At 39.3% G+C, this 18,270-nt stretch overlaps 1 protein-coding gene across 5 annotated transcripts in view; it reads right to left on the bottom strand.

Moving 5' to 3' along the window:
* Window positions 1-323: 323 nt before the first annotated feature.
* Ubn2 (ubinuclein 2) overlaps window positions 324-18,270 on the bottom strand; it is an 82,658-nt gene continuing 64,711 nt past the window's right edge. For 4 of the 5 annotated variants that reach the window (XM_029535052.1, XM_021189829.2, XM_021189826.2 and 1 more), the window contains 3 exons: window positions 12,842-13,073; window positions 12,523-12,612; window positions 324-9,501 (listed from right to left, as the gene is read on the bottom strand). In XM_029535052.1, coding sequence (XP_029390912.1) covers window positions 9,452-9,501; window positions 12,523-12,612; window positions 12,842-13,073 — 372 coding nt within the window. In that variant the 3' untranslated portion in view covers window positions 324-9,451. The remainder of the gene's footprint in view (window positions 9,502-12,522; window positions 12,613-12,841; window positions 13,074-18,270) is intronic. The other variant, XM_021189828.2, reaches the window with a different exon arrangement.

Raw genomic sequence — 18,270 nt, 5'->3', positions numbered from 1 at the left:
ATGCCAGAGGTCAAAGAATGTTGGAGCTAGACCAAGAACACAAAAGCAATATGGCTAGAGGAGAAGAGTTTAGCTCCTGACTTCCAGTTTGCTAGTACTACATGAACCACCAGAGGGCAGAATGAAGGACCTCCTCCTTGCTCATTGCAGGGTCAACAGCAGCAGTTGGTCTACATTTCCTGCTGAACTGAACTAGAAACTCAACAAGCACCAGTTTGCCTCAAAAAAGACACACACACACACACACACACACACACACACACACACACACACACACACTCACACAAACACATACATCATCACCACCCCCTTTTATTAAATTTATTTATTTATTTATTGTTTACTAAAATAATACAAAAAAAGGGAGACAGGTATATTTACAAAACTCCATGGCTGGTACAGTACATAATTTTTAAGACACACTAAATGCTACAATCTTTCAGGTCCTGAGATTATTACAAATACCAACTCAAAGCTGTGTTCAGGTCCAGTTTTAGAGGGAAAAAAAAATCCCAAAGTATTAAGTCACACACTTATTTGAAGTACAGCATATATTCCTTCAAGTTAGCAAATGCACTTTCCTACAAGCAGATGCAACCCAGTAATGGGGCCTCTCCCCTAAGGGACCATCAACTCCTCGGCTCCGTCTTGGAGACTGGCTTGCAAACATGGTAGCATCTGGGTAGGGCGGAAGGGACTAAAGAGAAGCTGCTTCCCTACTGGGAAGTGACTTTGCAGGGTGGACACTCACTGTATAAATAATTATTTTTCCTTCTGCTACTAAACAAAAGACTCCCCTTATCTAAACTTTACCATAGGGTTAGAAATCTGTGCTTAACATGACTAAAATTCTGACTCTTGTTTTCCGGGTTTTGCAAATAGGTCCGCAGTTCCATGGAAAGTCTTACAACCATAAATAAACCTTGCTTACAAGTAGATAAAACACCCATCTCTTAGTCACCTTGGTTAGACTTAAGTTCATTATTTGGGGCACAAAATTCACCAGTCAGAGATTTCTCTTCCTCCCCTTGAAGTCTGATAAGTTTAACCAGACAGAGACACCCTGAGGAGGGTCAAACTAGCACACTCTCCTCCAAGTACAGTTTAGCACGCCAGCATTTTCTAGAATAAGATAGTCTTTCAAAGACAGCTGAAAACAGGTCACTGAAAAGCTTGGCTCTCTTTCCTGAAAGCTATGTGGGAGGAAAACCAATCATTACTGGGAGAGGGTCCCTGATGACCACATGTCAAAGTGTACACGCAATCTATGATCGAGTCAGAGATGAAATGTCAAGAAAGCTGACCAAAGCTGGCTCAACTGTCTAACTATTTAAAACAAATACCTTTGTCAACTAAGAAAAATATATTTTTCTTTTTATATTACTAGCCAAAATTGGGGCAAATCCTTGGTAATTTTGCCAGTGAATTTTCTGGTAGGGCATAACGTTTCTGTAAACAGTAGAGATACGTATAACAGGAGGAAAGTCTACGATTATAAGTACAGAAAATACAATCTGATGTGGAGACTTCAGCACAGATTAACACACACACACACAGTGGCTAGTCTGGACTGCTGCTGACACTCGTGTTTATCTCAGACAAATAACCTTAACTGAATTCTAACCAGAGCTCTATTAACAAGCATCTAACAACCAGATTTAGCAAACAAACAAACAAACAAAGAAACAGACCCAGAATACTGTAGCAAAGTAGGGGCAAGTAATGGTTTTTCTGAGGAACCTAAAATTAGGACTTAGGTCCTAATTAGGGTTCAATGATGTGGTTGGCTCAGACCTTGGCAGAAGAGCTCTGTATGAAAACAGTCGGCAAGGCAGACTGCTGTGAGCCCCTAATGAAGAAGCCATCCCCAGGCTATGCACAAAGGAGATCCACTTTCTGTTATTCTGCACTGATTGTGTGGATCTCTAGCTTCCGTACATGCTGGGCAAGTGTCTCACCAGTGAGACAGACTCTCAGCCTGTGAAATCTATTTTTTAATATAAATGAAAAGAGAAAAAATCCCAGCCATCAGTGACCCCCAAGTTCTAGGCTATGTATAGAACCTTAATTTGTACCATGGAAACTTCAAAACCCGTCAGTGACTAGTTTGGGTAGCAGTGTAAAATGTATACAAAGTTTGAATACTAACTGCTAAGAAATGGAAATACATAGGAAATACAGGCACGTAGAAACATCACAACACAAGGAGATCACAACTAGCCACCTTAAAGCAAATGGTACTTTGAGTGTGCATAAGAAAAGTGTCATTTAGCATCAGGCTACTCAAAGGCATTTCCACTAAACTCTAAATATAATCTATGTTTGTATCCTCCACTGAGATGTAAACTCTCCCTTATGCTATCTTTGCACTACATTGATGGGAACTGAGGGCAGATGGCAAAGTGAGGGAGAAGAGGATATGGGAACAATTTACCTTTTCTTCCTAGATGTAACAACAGGCAATTTATACTGTAGTGGAGCAAGTGGTAACTTAAGAGCTCACACCAAAGGCAAGACTAAAGACTGAAAGAAAAGAAGACAAATGCAACATTGATATTTGAAGCTATTTTTAATCAGAGTCCAAGACAAGTCTGCAGCTCTGTCAACCTGAACACTAACTAAACTTCTCAGCATTACACTGAGGTGATGCTATCATAAAAGTGCAAACACATTCCACAACATCAACTCTAGGTCTCCATGGGCAAAAGGATCTTCAGCTAGCATTTTATGTAAAGTTCACATTTTAGGGTAGATGAAAACAGGATATTTATTTTAGGCTTCTGTTACTCTTCTCTAGAGGAAACACACACATTCAACAAAAAACCTAATTTTATTACTTTGGGTTAATCGTAACATTTGTTATTGAAGAATGAATAAGAATATAATGTAGAAAATGAAGCATATGCTTATCTTCATAGCTGAAATTCAGAGGCTACTGGAGAGAAAAAAAAAAATCAACAAAAATCTCCAAAATGATTTTTGAAGGACTAGAGAATGACTAGGTCTGAGCCAGTTCTGGGTCAGTCCAGATGTGCTGGCTGCCTCAGCCCAGCGCTACCCCCTAACTCACCTGAGCTGGGTAATTGCTCCTCAACACCCTGCACTTCACTCTCTCTGACCCTGAATATTCGCTGTCATTTAGACTAAACCCCCCCTCCAACCACTCTCACATGCACCACTCAGCCCTAACAAAAACTGTAGCATCCATTTGTTCCTGTTGTTATTGGTTTTAAAGAGAAAAATGTTATGCATTACTACTTAGTGTGCATGACTGGAGGGGGAGATAAAATGATGCTAATTTCCTCCCAGGAGTTAGGGAAATCATATTTCCTTCTATCCTGACCATCTTGACCTCTGCCCTAGCTAGAGAGTGAATCTTGTTGTTCTTTCTCCCATTTTACTACAACCTGTACAGCTGATGGCTCTGGCTGAAGAAGCATGAAATACAAAGTTAAAAACGCACAGCTGCCCCAGTGTAGACCTGCCGCCCCGCCCCCCCTCCTGCAAAGGTGGAGAATCCCACTGATGCAGGAGTCATATGCAGGTATCTGATTTACTCTTAGAAAGGTAAAAAATTAGTTTTCCATCACCAGGCAAGTACTACAAGGAAATTAGATTCAGAATGTAGACAAGGGAGGCTATAAACTTTCAGGATCATTTACCCATAATTCAAACTTTATCTAACTTTACTTTCACAACCTTTGCAAATATCACACAAGTAAAAACATCATAAAAGCTTTAAAAAAAATCTATTGATAGTTAAGAAACTTAGTGTTCAACCCCCTTTGATTTAATCTGAAACTAATAATTATACCACACAACAAATATGGTATGTTTAAATATCAAATATACATCTAAATTAAAATTCCAGTGATTTTTTTTTTAACTTAAAGACCATAGGGTGCTCTTTATATCCACTATAAGGAAAACATTTGTTTTTTCAACCTCTGCAGGAAGATAATACTATAATTATATAGAATGTTTTAGAAAAAGAAAACATTTTTGACATAGTAAAGTCTCTGACACCCCGGGAGGTAGGTGGTTATTATCATACCCAATCGTCTCATGGGTAATCTGAGGCACAAAGGTTAAATGACTTCCCCCTAGATAAAGTAGTTTTGAAATTAACACTTACTACTGATCCTAAGCTGGCTAACAACAGTTTTGTTACAGGAACCTCTACTTTTAGCCACAAGTCTCCTTTTTCAACTAAAATTTTACTTAAAAGGGGGTCCTTTGTAGATATACAGAGGATCAGTTCAACTTAGACTTTTTCAACATGTTACATCTAAAAACAAAAACAAAACAGCAACACCCCCCACCCCCGCCCCAAGTCTTAGATACTGAAAGTTATGTTATTTTATTTTGCTCAGGAAAGACATTTAAACAATCATGAAATCAGGGCAAATCTGACCATCTGGCAATACACAGACTGAAAATTTCTCAAGTATGTCCAGATTATGTAAGTGTTTCCTCACTGTCTAAAAATCTAAGTGTATTGAAGATTCAGCTATACAATTTCAAGATCATTTCCCAGAAGAAAACGTCTTTTTATATTGACGTGAGTGTCAACTTCCTCCAAAACGTATTCAGATACCACCCCATGGCTCCAGCACTAGTCTCGTTGTACTGAATCTTGTCTGCATAGGGCATCTGTCACCTTGACCAACAAGATGCTCTTGTTATCCTGATGCTTTCTCATACACTACTGAAAGATCTGAGGGCTAGAGAGAAGTGGATTACATCCAGAAATAGTCAATGAGTCCACCGAGTTTATTATGTTTGCAATAACCAACACATATGTTTTATATATATAATGCCCTATATTATATATATATAAATATATATATATATATACACACACACATATATTAACTTCTACAGATTTTCAGAAAGGGAAGCCAGCATCATGTGCAAAGACTACTTCCCAATCTGCCCATCTGAATCAACTCAAAGCAATGGAATAAACAAGGCAGAAGTTCTGCAATGTCAACAGGGCAGTGCTTAGGATTGCCATGGCACAGCTGCTCCTGGCTTCATACACGCCGTGCACCTCATACTTGTGTCCACACACACAAGGCAGAAGGAAGAGAGTTATTACATGACATGATTTTGGCAAGTCTCAGATTCTCTCTCCTGAATCCCCTGACTTAATCAGTCTGTACTTGAGGGTGTCTGAAAGTTTCAAAAGAGGGAGCAAAAGAAAGAAATAAAAGGCACTTAACAAAGACAAAGGCCTGAATTGAGCATGGTTTAGAGGAGTAATATAAGCATTTTACCAGAGATTAAAAACTTATTTACAATGAGTTAAACTTTTCCCTTAAAACTTTATAAAATAAAATTGCATAACATGTTTGTGATCATTTTTCTACTACTGTACTTTTCTCTGCTTTGTTTTTACAAAACCAAAAGCACCCTGAAAGCAAAACCAAAAAAAGAGCTGCACATGCACAACTACAAGTCAAAGTGCCCTTCAGAGCGTGGGTCAGCAGAAGCACCGTGCTGAAGCACAGGGCAGTGCTCAGGTCTGGCCTGGACTATAGACTTTTCTTTCTTCTACTTTCAATTTGAAAAGTAAAACAAAACAAAAACCAACAAAGGGAACAAATCCCAAACCTAACTAACAATACAAGGACCAGTGTGCTTTTATAGTACACTCCTAAAGTAAAGTACCCTAGTTCTTCTACACAGGGGTCAAAGGACATGACAAAGTCTCCTACAAATAAAGCAGTTAAAGTCAGCCAACATAGGCAAAGATCATCTTCCAAATGTAGCAGCAAGTAGGACAGACAATGAGTTCTAGAGACATTCCCAAAGAACAGAGTTCTCATAAACAACGGCAGTCGCAATAACAGTAGAATTTTCATTTCAGAAAGTCTTGAATCAAGGAGAGGTGGGAAGGGCTGTGGGAGAGGACAACCAGAGGAGAGAGAATAGGAGTGCCTACCCTTTCCATCTCTGCATAGTAAACAATTTAGATCTGCTTTGGGAAAAAAGTATTCTGGATTAAGATCACTTTCAATAAGCTGTTTCCAAGCAGGTGTCAAACCCACAGTCAATCTATACCCACAGGTATATGCCCAGTTCTTTCCCCAGTGTTGGGACCCAAATAAGCCTTATTGGTTGTTTATGACAAAAAACAATATAATTTGGGCTAATAACATCCATCAAAGGGGTGGAGGGCATGAAAGAATGTACTAATTGAATCTTCTTGATTTCCTCAAAGTATCAGGACTTTGTTATTATAGATTAACTTGGCTTCTTTTCCCCAAATCTTTTCTCCAGATTGTTTTAAAATCATGATTTCTCACTCTTTGTTCTCAGAAGCATGAGAAGAATTATAATTTAATTTTAGTAGAAATTATTGCTTGCATTTACTTTGGAGGCTCTGAATGAGCGTGACACTTTGCTCGCAAACAGTCTCCAGCTGTGGTCCAGCACTGCTGCCCGAGGACAGCGCTGCTGACTGTTATTGCTTGTGAATACTGAGGATCACCTTTATATACAGTAACAGCTTACACATCACATCAGTGAAGGCATTTCAAATATAAGACAGTTGGAAACAGACAGTTTACTCTTCCTGAATCAAGGGCCCCATGAATGGGACCTAAGTGTGCTGATTTACTTCTGCATTTGGATGTTGCTAACGTTCTTTAGTGATACACATTGCTCTACAGATATCCTTTCCAGTTACTCACCATTTTAAAAATAACATAATTTGACTTTAAGTGCAAAAATACAGTATGAATTGCAAGTCTCTGTTAAAAAATAACCAACTTATATGCTTGTTTAGTAATAAAAACTGTAAAGACAGGTAACCATAAAGTATGGACACCGTTTTCAATGTTATGATATAGAAAGAAATGTATTTACACTTAGAAAGGACTTTGATTCACTTGTATAACATGAAAGGGTTGCTGGACTGGGGATCTTGGCAGCAGTCCTTAAGGAGTCAAAACTGACAGGAACAGGATATACTTTACACAGCATAGTCTCAGAGCCCAGGGTAATTTTATAAAATGACATGGGAAAGAGAATTACAAATTTTGTTCTTTTCTAATGATGGCAAAGAACCATCAAGGGTCTTCGTATAGCATGGTTCAGAATCGATGGACTTAAGAACCTATAATTATTGTTTGACTTTTAATAGTGATGGATTTATATGAATATGTATGTCTGCAAATACACAAGTATCAGCAAGAAGAGACACTAACACACATGGACTTCTCTCTGGGTAGAGAAAATGAAGTACAAGGCTGCCTTCCTCAACAGACACCCCAGCACAGCAACCTAGGAAGTAGGCCTGTGAAACGAAGTTACCCGGTGCTGGCATAAGCCAAAAAGCTGAGCAAGTTTCTCTAAGAGACCTTTCAAATGAACCTTAACATGCTAAATTCAAGTCAAACCTCTCTGCAACATCCCAATATCTTTCCAAAATATCTACTGGGGCTTACATAGCCTCCGTATTTATTTTATTAGTAAAGTAAATTTCTATAGTCAAGAAATTATACCAGTGATTCCTTTCCTTTGTTTTCCTTTTTTCTTTTTCTTTTTTCTTTTTTGAGACAGGCTCTCATTGTTAGTCCAGTAGAGACTAGCCTGAGACTTGCTGCTAAATACTTCAGGCTGGCCTCAAACCTGAGATCTTCCTGCCTCAGCTTCCTGAATGCTAGGATTACAAGCATGGGCCATCATACCCAGCTTCAATGTTCTTCTAAAAAATCATCTTCCTTTACTGTAATGAGTTCTTGGAACTAAAGTTTTCAATTATTTATTGACTTTTTTGCGATTAAGCATGCCATTGTAACGTTGAAGTCAAATTATAGGCATAAAAATTGGAGCAGGTCTGTGGTTGGTTATTATAGTCCTAGAGGATTCTTGGGACTTTTGCTCATCAAAGAAAAATGGGGTCTGGTTAACACTCTTATCTGAATAAACTTAAATGATAAAGGGTAATATATAATGAGACTATAAAAGCAATCTTGTTATTACCAGGCTAGTCTGTCACCATATATAAACTAAAGTTATATCACTCATACCTTATTCTTGGATAGTCTGAAAATACTCAGAAGTTTAAAATTCAAGGACACCACAAACATAGCTGAGGCAAAAATAAAATGTATCCCAAGAGAATTGTGTTTTCCCCTTCACATCCTTCATTGCCTCTAGTCGCATACGAAAACTAGAATTAACGAATCTTATAATCTGAAGGCTGACTTGAATATTACCATTCTGAGTAAATCCTAGTAAAACTTTTAAGATTCCAAATGCTCAAAACATCCTACGCTGGGTATGGGTCATAAAGCTTCATTGTGATAGTTAGGAAAGGTGATCCTTTGTGCACATCCATATTCCTACTGGAATTCATCCCTTTAAAAATACCACTTCAGAACGAGAAACAGTCCACTAGTATACATATGCTATTTGTTTGACCCATGAAGAGACAGATGCTGTGCACACTCCTGTTTCTATCAACAGCTCTAGTCACCTAAAGTACCGCTAGTGAGAGAGCACTGAGCAGGGAGGGAACTGGGTGTTTGCAGTTCTTGGCAGGCTGCAGGAGAGATGAGCAGCAAAGCAGCAGCCCAACAACAAGACCCACATGTCAGGATGCGAGCAGTTACTTCTGCGCATCAGGACCAGAAATCAGTATTAACCAGTCAATACCAGATGACAAGTCACCTGTGGAAAGGAGTTCAGTACTTACTTCTGAATAGAGGGTGAAACAGACCCTTTTATAAAAAGGGGATTATCTATATTTTGCCTCTTAAGAGCACAGGCTCATTTTCCTGACTTTAAAAATCTAGAAGCTATAGTACTACACATCACTGTGTTACAGCAACTTTGCTGAAGCATCTTCAGTCCGCTGACTTGCACGGGACCTGCTACATACTGGAGAAGATTCAAGTTTGCTCAGGACATTTCAGGGTACAGTACTCTTCAGTTACTGTCTGGAGAGCCTCATGCAACTGATTGTGGAAAACCTGTCCACTAAACAGACACGACTGAGTCTCCTTAAACTGGGCTTATTCTACTTGTAGCTGCTTTTATTACGCACGTATCTGTAGAGTGTTCATATCTAACCCCCAGGATGGATGGCCATTTACCCAAATCCTCTTAACTTCCTTCCTTCTTCCCTAAGTTTTTTCTTTTTTCTTTTTTTATAAAGTCAAATTGACACTTCTGTGGGTTTGACAGCTGAGTCTGTTTTAAGTTGGTTAACATGGGAACTTTGATTTTAAAAGACCAAAGGTCACTAACTGCACAAAAGCATTTCTTCCTCCTGCACTGGCTTTGCTCAAGTAACATTTTCTTTCTTTTCCTCCTCACCACAGTGCTTGGGACAAGAATGTAAACATGGACAGAAACAGCAGCCCTGTGACCACCAAGACTTCCCATCAGGTCGGTCCCGCCAGCCAGCCAAGTGGTTCCTCTCTCGCTTTCTGGAAAGTCACTGAGGTTTCCGTGGTAACTTAGTGTCCCCTTTACTTTGGCCTCCATCTGAGAAAAGAAACATTAAATTGATTTGTTTTGCACATTGTAAAAAAGAAAAAAAAAAAAGCAAAAGCAAGAAGAATCAGTTTATTGTGAATTACATTTCTAAATTACCTCACATGGTATTACAGAAGTTGATTCTGTAGAAAGACAGCGACTGAAAACTATCCTGGCAGGTATGTACCATTCCATTTATTCACTTATAACCATGCTCAATGCTGGGTTCTAAAGGAATCAGATCACACAATGCCCACCTTCAGGGACCTACTCCATCTGTTCATTTCTTTGAGAGACTAGGCTATTTGTTTTTTATTTATAAGTGGAATTAAGTATTTTCCATAATATGGTATGTGGTAATTCCCAAGTATTGTGAACATAGCACATTGATGGTTTTAAAAAAAAAAAAAAAATAGTGCAGCTATGTCTTTGTGTAGGTCCTAGCCTTGTGGTACCAGATGCAAGTCTGCTGCTGGGCCACTTGGTTTCTTTTTTCTTTGGTTTTTTTCGAGACAGGGTTTCTCTGTGTAGCCCTGGCTGTCCTGGAACTCACTCTGTAGACCAGGCTGGCTGGCCTTGAACTCAGAAATCCAGCAACTTAGTTTCTACATCTATCAATGCTGCTGTATGTCACTGTTGGGAAAACATATGTAACTGTTCTATGTAACACTTCTAAAAACATTGGAGGAAGAGAAGATAGGGTTCCCCAGGCAAGAGTGATACTCAACAGCCCAGAGCACCGGACAGAAAAACTAAGACCCGGACAGAAAAACTAAGACCCTAACAGAAGCCAAGTCTGAGAGAAAATGACAAAGGAATGGAACTTCACAAGAAGAGGAATCCTAAGTCACAAGGTCATATCTACTCATGTCATATCCAAGTATCTTGAAAAACATGTAAAAAAAAAAAATCAAAACACAGACTGTTTTGGAAGAAAAGCTGTATCAATGTTAATGATTATTTCAAAGTTGTAGTAACAGTTCTACTAAATAATCAGGGCTCTTTTCATTCACAATATATACATTTGTAGAGAGAAATGATCTGATCTATGGTATAACCAAATTATTAAAATGGTAAATTATTTAATAATACTATTAAAACAGGATTTTATTCAAAGTAATGTTGTTTAATTATCAAAGTAATTTAATTATCAAAATAAAGCAATCCCATTAACTGGACTGTGAAATTCTTTATAGCAGAATTTGGTACAATATGGCCCATGTCCAGGTCTGGCTACATCTGTTTTTGCTAATATAGTTTTATATTGGAAGTCAACTTTACTTGTTTATAAGTCAATTGTGGCTATTTTACAATGATAAAGTTGGGTAGTTATTTAAAAAAAAAAAAAAAGGTTGTAGAGCCTACAAGTCCAAAATGTCTATCCAGCCATGTATGGTGGTACACAGCATGCAATGAGTTCAAGGCTGGTATGATCTACAAAGCACGTTCCAGGCCAGCCAGGTCTACACAGTGGGACCCTGTTTCAAAACACAGACCAAACCAACCAACTAACCAAAACAAAAAAAAGCTCCCCTTTGGCCTCTGTTTTAGATAAGATAAAGAGAATAAACATTAATGGGCTCTTACTTACTGTCAACCATTTACTAGACGAGACCCTTTCAGTTATTTTTATTAGATTCCCATAGGAGGTCTATTAAAAGCTTTTCTGTTTTGTTTTGTATGTGGAGTAAGAGAAGTGATGTTGAAGCTTTTCAAACTCAATCTAAACTCAAGTTTAATGCCTTTGATTGTACTTTTTGAGTCATCAGTTTTAAACTTCAATTTTAGTTATTTGGAAAATACTTAGTTTTCCCTTTCTTGTTCTGGGAAAGTGGTATTAACCAGACAGGAAATTAGTTTACATAGGAAGTTAGTTTACACAGAGCTTGAGTCTTTTGAGCAACAGGAATCCTGTTTGTCTACTTCCTTGTTAGAGGTCACATTCACATCAATCAGTCTCCAATTGAATCACACAACAGGAATATAGTTACCAAATCAAGTACAGAAAAAGCAGATAGGATTTCTGTTCCTTCTCTCAAGGATGAGCCTTGAACAGCTGACCACAGGATTAATGAGAGCCTACTGCCTCAAGACTGCTGCACACTTCTAATTTCTGCCCTATGCTCAAGAGTAAAGCAGTTTAAAGACAGTTTATTTTAGTTTCAACTTTACGTGTCTGGGTGTTTTGCCTGCATGTGTGTGCACCATGTGTGTGCCTGGAGGCTAGAGGGCATCATCTCTCCTAAAGTCACAGACGGTTATGAGCTGCCATGAGCTGAACTTAGGTCTGCTGTGAGAGCAGTCAGTGACTTTAACTGCAGAGCTCTTGACAATGCCTTCCAAGAAAGACTCTGTGTGCAACAACGTGTATACTACAGTGTTTGTGAGCAAGTGAGAGGACACTTTTGTGGAGTTGGTCTCATTGACCTTTTTTTTGAGTTCTGGGGACTCAACTCAAGTGCCTTTACCTGCTTGCTGAGCTTTCCTGCAGCATCTATGACTTTGGTTAGTTATTTTATAAATTCATACTCAAGCAACACATCTATATAATAAAACCCTTCAAAAAAGTATTCTTGAGCTTGAGATGGCTCAGCAGTTGACTGCTTCTACAGAACACCTGGGTTCAATTCCCAGCACCCACATGGCAGCTCACAACTGTCTGTAACTCCAGTTCCAGGAGATCTGACATACATGTAAGCCAAACATGTATATAAAATGTACATAAAACAAACAAAAAACCAACCAACCAATCACAATTGTTTTTCTTTTTCAAAAAAAAAAAATAATAATAAAGTCTTCTTCTGTCTAACAGATCTCATTTATCCTTTCCTTTTTCTTAAACGTGCTGCTGCCACTGAGGAGGCAGTCAAATGAAACACTTCCCTGGCGTTTTGTCACTTTACTCCACTGAGGAAGACAGTCAAAGGAAACACTTTCCTGGTGTTTTGTCACTCCACTCCCCCAACTTGAAGAATGTTTACTCAGCATCTCTAAATTCTTACAGACAGTAGGAACAAGCAGCTTGCTTACCGTTAAATGCTTGCTGTAAGTGTGCAGGCAGAGGTGAGTGAGGAAGGGCTGCCACATGCTGAGCTCCTGGCTGTAAACTCTTTAGTAAATCTGAGAGGAAAACACACTGGTTAATGATCTCAAGATGTGAGCCCCTTGGATCAAACTTAGAAATAATGCCTTAGCTATCACCAGTCTAAGTCCAAGCGCCAAGAGCTTTCTAATACCACAGCACACATACTTAAAACATTGACTTATAGAAATACAGTCATGATTATAATAAGAAAACCCCAATGTGGTATTAGATGGTTCATCTCATTTAAAGTAGAGCTGTACTTACTCTGGGTTAGGCTGTGATGGAGAGCCGCTGAGGTAGATCCCGAGGTGGCTGTTACTCCAGCTGTGTCCGTTCCAAAGCCAAGTAGCTCCAAGGGAAACTGGAAGGGCATGGTCACTGGAACAAGGCCACCCAGCATCCCAAAAGGAGTCACAGTTTGATTTGTTACAGACAAAGGTGATGTCATGAGAGTCAGAGGTGAGGCATTAGCCAATAATGATGCTCCTGCTGTGGACTGTGTAGAAACCAGGGGTCAAAACAGGGAAGAAATAAAGCATTGTCCCTAAACTGATTTAACATATTCATGGATGCAAGACTGTCTCTTTATTTGTTCTAACATATCAAGGAAATTAAGACTGAGGCGAAAAATATAATCCAAAGAGTTACTAATAATGGTCCTGAAAGTTTGCAAGTGACAGTTGAGTATTTCTGTGTACACAGCTCTTTTGTCAGCACTGTAGTCTGTGGCTTAGATGCTCAATGCCCATTCTTGCTGGTTAGCCTCAAAGTCCAAAACCTACATTTCCCCTTCTCTGCTTCTCCTTCCAAAACCAGATGTGAGTTACTAGGAAGTAATTCCAGACACTTCCACTGGGACTGTGCAGGCTCATGCTTCTCACCTACTGCTCCCTCATCCCAGGGCCTGAACCAGGTGAGGCCCTCTGAAAGCTTTTCATCCTTGGTCTTACCTGTGCTTCTCTAGAGCTGATAACTGCCCAACCTACACCACAAAGGGTTCCAACTGTAGGACAGCGCAGTACCTCTCCACACCCCACCCCAGACTCTCTTTCTTTCTACATCTTCACTGTTATTTCTAGATTCCCCCATCTCCCAGTAATAATCTGATACTACTTGTATCCCTTTTGAAAATCTTACTCAAGCATAGCCTCCTCCATTTTCCAGTCTAGTTTCTCCAGAACTACTGAAAGCTGGTTTCCATCACGATGCTTTTCTGAAATTAGACTCTCTAAGTGTAAATGCTTTCTTACTAGGCATCAGAGGCGCACGCCTTTAATCCCAGAGCTTGGGAGGCAGAGCCAGGTGGATCTCTTTGAGTTTAGGCCAGCTTGGTTTACATAGCAAGTTTTGGGCCAGCTAGAACTTCCAAAAAGCTTTGTAAAATTGAAATCCAGCCAGGCGTGGTGGCTCACGTCTTTAATCCCAGCACTTGGGAGGTAGAGGCAGGTGAATTTCTGAGTTTGAGGCCAGCCTGATCTACAGAGTGAGTTCCAGGACAGCCAGGGTTATACAGAGAAACCCTGTCTCGAAAAAATAAATAAATAAATAAGTAAATAAAATAAAATTGAAATCCAAGTCTTCCAGCCTCAACATCTTAAGTACTGTGATTACAGGGAGGCCTCAGACATCACCATGCCTGGTAAGGGCTGAATGTGTTAGAAAATCTATGTAACTTTCCCAAACATGTGTGGCATATTCATATTATACATTGCAGGGTTCAGACTACTGCTGAACAGCAAGTGAGATCACTCTGCAGAAGCCATCTCATTTTGCTTCCACTCCCCCATTTCCTCCTCTTTCCTCCTCTCCTTTGTTATCAAGGAGATTTACAAGCTCAGTTCTGACCTGTCACTCCAGGTTTTATCCTATGAATCAGAGTTTAGTAACTAACACCATGTGGGTTTCCAACACTTTACCTGACATGCCCGGTCTCCCACCTTGTCTTGCCTCCCCTGCCTTCAGCAAGCATTTCTTTTTCAGGTGTTGGGACTGTGATCTTAGCCCGCAGGCCTCGTAACTGAAGGGCAGTTTCCTCCTCACACCTAAGAACTAATCCTCGCCACTCTGTTAAGTGGCACTTGGAAGGAAGGGTTGCCAGCCTTTTTCTTTACCATGTCGATTCTGATACACAGTGGGTACATTTATGAAAAAAATATCCAGTTAAAGCAACTAGGATAAAAAGGATCCTGTATTAGTTAAGAAGTAAGCAATAATGATTCCTTCATATTAAACATTAAATCTATTGTAGTGTCAAGATAGTCTCCAAGGCTGTATCCTGAAAGTACCCCCTCAGTGAAAACAGTGAATAATGCAAATGAGTTGGACCTTTTGAAGTATTTCTGCAAGAATCTAACTGAAGCATTACAACACATAGAGAAGGTAAGTTGGGGCAAGTTCCTATTTTTAAAAATAACTTGAAGATCAGCAATTAAAAATGTTATAACTAATGTTTTATACTTTCTAAGAATTTTCCAAATCTGATTTTATTTGTGGAACTGGAATGTCGGGTGACCTCCATGTTTCACTGACATGTAGAAGTTTCTTTAAGGGACACTTTAGGAAGCAGAAAATCCCACTGCTTATACCATTTGGGAGCACAGAAAAGCTGCCAACATTATCTACATAGGCAGAATACAGAGTGTCTATAATCAGACATGGTTTCTAAGCTGTCTCCATTTGAGGAAAACCATGAATGGAAAGCGCTTTCTCTGGCAGGCAGGCACTTGTTCTTACAAAGCTGTCCATTCTATTTGGTGAGACAGCGGTTTCCCATTCACGCAGAATAATACTCTGAAATGCAGCCATACCGTTCTCTCAGGTAAGACCTCCTTCCGGCAGCCTCCCTTCCACAAACCCCAAGTCCTCCCAGGTCCCCTTGACACAGTGTAGGTCTCTTCCCTTCCTTTGCTCACACAACGCAGAAGGGCTCTTTCACTTGGCATGTTTATACTGTTGTTTCCTCTAGCCCATCCAACTTCTGTTTTCTCTACACATGGCTGTGCCCTGTTTCTCCAGCTCCCTGTTCAAACTCAATAGTATTTCCTTCTTCTGTAGTCGATGATCTTAGCAACAACCAATTTTAAACCATCTTTTCATAGCACATGCTTTTTTTTTTTTAAAGTACATCTTGTATTTAGTTTATCTAAAAGGTATGTTCCACAAGAACCGGTAATAGAGAACGGGTAATAAAATGTTGTTCACCCTGGTTCCCCAGCACAGAGAAGAAAGCTTGGCACATAGTACTCAGTTTGCTTACTCAATGATGACTTCTAGAATCATAGAGGTAAATATGGGGTCATATAAAGTCAGTAAGTTGAAGGTCAAGAAAGAGGAAGAACATTCTGGAGGGAAGTTATTAAGTAGAAAGTAGACAGAATTAAAAATAAGATTTGAACTTCCAACCTTTGTCAAATGATTTCACTGTGCTTCAGATAGTCCTGCAGATGCCTTGTTGACAGGAGGTACAGCCTTTGAGAGCAACAGGCCCCAAATTTCTCCCTCATCAAGGACCATCTGCTTTCAGCACCTGGCTTTAATAGGCATCTGGAGGCCACAAGCCGCTGAGAACACTTCAGAGATGCTAATGCAGGACAACTACTCAGCTGTAGTAAACTAACTTTTCCTGAGTCAAACCAGTGAGAGAGAGAAAAACAGATCAAAGAGGCGAGCACCTTGGGGTTTCCGTGTCACAAAGCCATTTGGGAGTGGAAGAGTACTGGGAAGGGACTTGTCTGGAGCACAGATTTTGTCATGCAGCTTTCTTGCTGACAGATCAGTAAATCTTGGCATAAATGACAATCAAATACAAGGTCAGACAGATTTTAGAGGTGAAAAAAGTGAAGGACAATTTAACCAGGTACCTGGAGGCATTGAGGTAAAGAGCGAGACACAAAACCATTTTTTAAGTGTAGAAAACTTCCCTAACAATTTGTAATAGGAAAGTAACGAAGCCGTAACTCTGACAGTGCAGCATGTCATGGGAGATTTAACCAAAACCTCATCACCATTTCAGCAAAACAGTACAGCTATATGAGAACTGAAATTCTTCTTTTAATAGTGGAAGTTACAAGATAACCAATGGTAACATGTGTAAAATTAAGTTTGTCATTCAGTCATTCATTCATTCCTTTTTGTACGAGGGCTCACTACGGAGCCTTGACTGATCTGAACTCACTCAAGACTAAGCTGAGCTCAAACTCAGAGATGTTATGCCTCTACCTGGGAATAAGGTGAGCCACACCACACCTGGTTGCCAGACATTACTCCTACAAGCTAAGCATGGTGGTGCATGCCTAGAACCCCAGCGCACAGGAAGCAGTGGCCTTCTTGAAGGCCTTGTCTCAAAAAAACAAAACTGTGAATGATAAGGAGAAGAGTATGGACCAGGAACTACTACTTTTGTTGGAATTTCATTTCTCTTTCCCCTTTGATCAAGTTAAAGGCTGATTTTAGAAAGTTGCTTCTTTAGCAAGTATGAATAGTAATGAAGGCTAATTCCCAGATCTTATCTATAATTAGCAATTTTAACAAATAATCCCCATAACCAGTGTATCTGACTTCTGTTATTTACCTTTCTACCCTTTTTCTTTAACACTCTTTGAGGAAAGGTCTTACTATCTTGCTGGTCTTGAACTTATGGGTTCAAGTGATCCTTTCGCCTTAGTGCTGACATATAGGTTAAGAACACCTCACTCAGCTTCATTTTCTTGATTAGTATTCCTGAACCTACAGGAATGGGGAAGAAGGATATAAGTGGAAGAATGATAACTTGGTATTATTAAATGTGTATTCAACACCAAGTCTTACACTATACTGAACTGCATGAAGCCTCTACAAATAGCAAGGGGAAAACTTCATTTAATTACCATTCCACAAATTAGGAAGCAGCAAGAACTTAAAGCACTGACTTAGATAACTCATTTCACAGATGAGTCACGTTCTCAAAGATTTAAGTACCTGCACCTCATAAAATATGTATTTTCTTTCTCTTTTTCTTTTCTTTCTTTCTTTCTTTCTTTCTTTCTTTCTTTTCTTTTCTTTTCTTTCTTTCTTTCTCTCTTTATCTCTCTCTCTCTCTTTCAAGTTTTTTATTTAATGTATGAGTATGTGTGTGTAGACCTGCATGCCCGAAGAGGGCCCTAGATTTCACTACAGATGGTTGTGAGCCACCATATGGTTGCTGGGAATTGAACCCAGGACTTCTGAAAGGGCAGCCATCTCTCCAGCACATGTATTTTCAAAAAGGTATTTACAACATAGTATTATGTAAGGCAGCTTTTTGAAAACAGCCTTAGAACACCCTACAAATAAAAGGTGGTGCACACAGGCACACAGGTGGCTTTTGTCTTGTCTCTAAACTTGCTCATGGAGAATATACATTACTTCCAGGAGGATAAAACATTAAAAAGCCACATCATTTATACGAAGAACGAGTCTCTTGAAAGCCTCAAAATAGAGACAAGGCAGAAAATGAACACAGTACAAGTGATTTAGAAGTCAGAGCCAAGAAATATATGAACAACATATCAGATGTTTTAGTCCAAGACTAAAATTCAGGAGTTGGGAGACTGCAGCAGGAGGATTGCTACAATTCTGAAGCTAGCCTGCACGACAGAGTAAGGTGCTGTCTCAAAAAAAAAAAAAAAAAAAAAAAAAAAAAAAAAAAAAAAAAAAAAAAAAAAAAAAAAAAAAAA

This window comes from Mus pahari, chromosome 2 (genome assembly GCF_900095145.1).
Source record: "Mus pahari chromosome 2, PAHARI_EIJ_v1.1, whole genome shotgun sequence".
In the NCBI taxonomy this organism is placed as follows: domain Eukaryota; kingdom Metazoa; phylum Chordata; class Mammalia; order Rodentia; family Muridae; genus Mus; species Mus pahari.
This window is presented reverse-complemented; position numbering and strand designations above follow the sequence as displayed.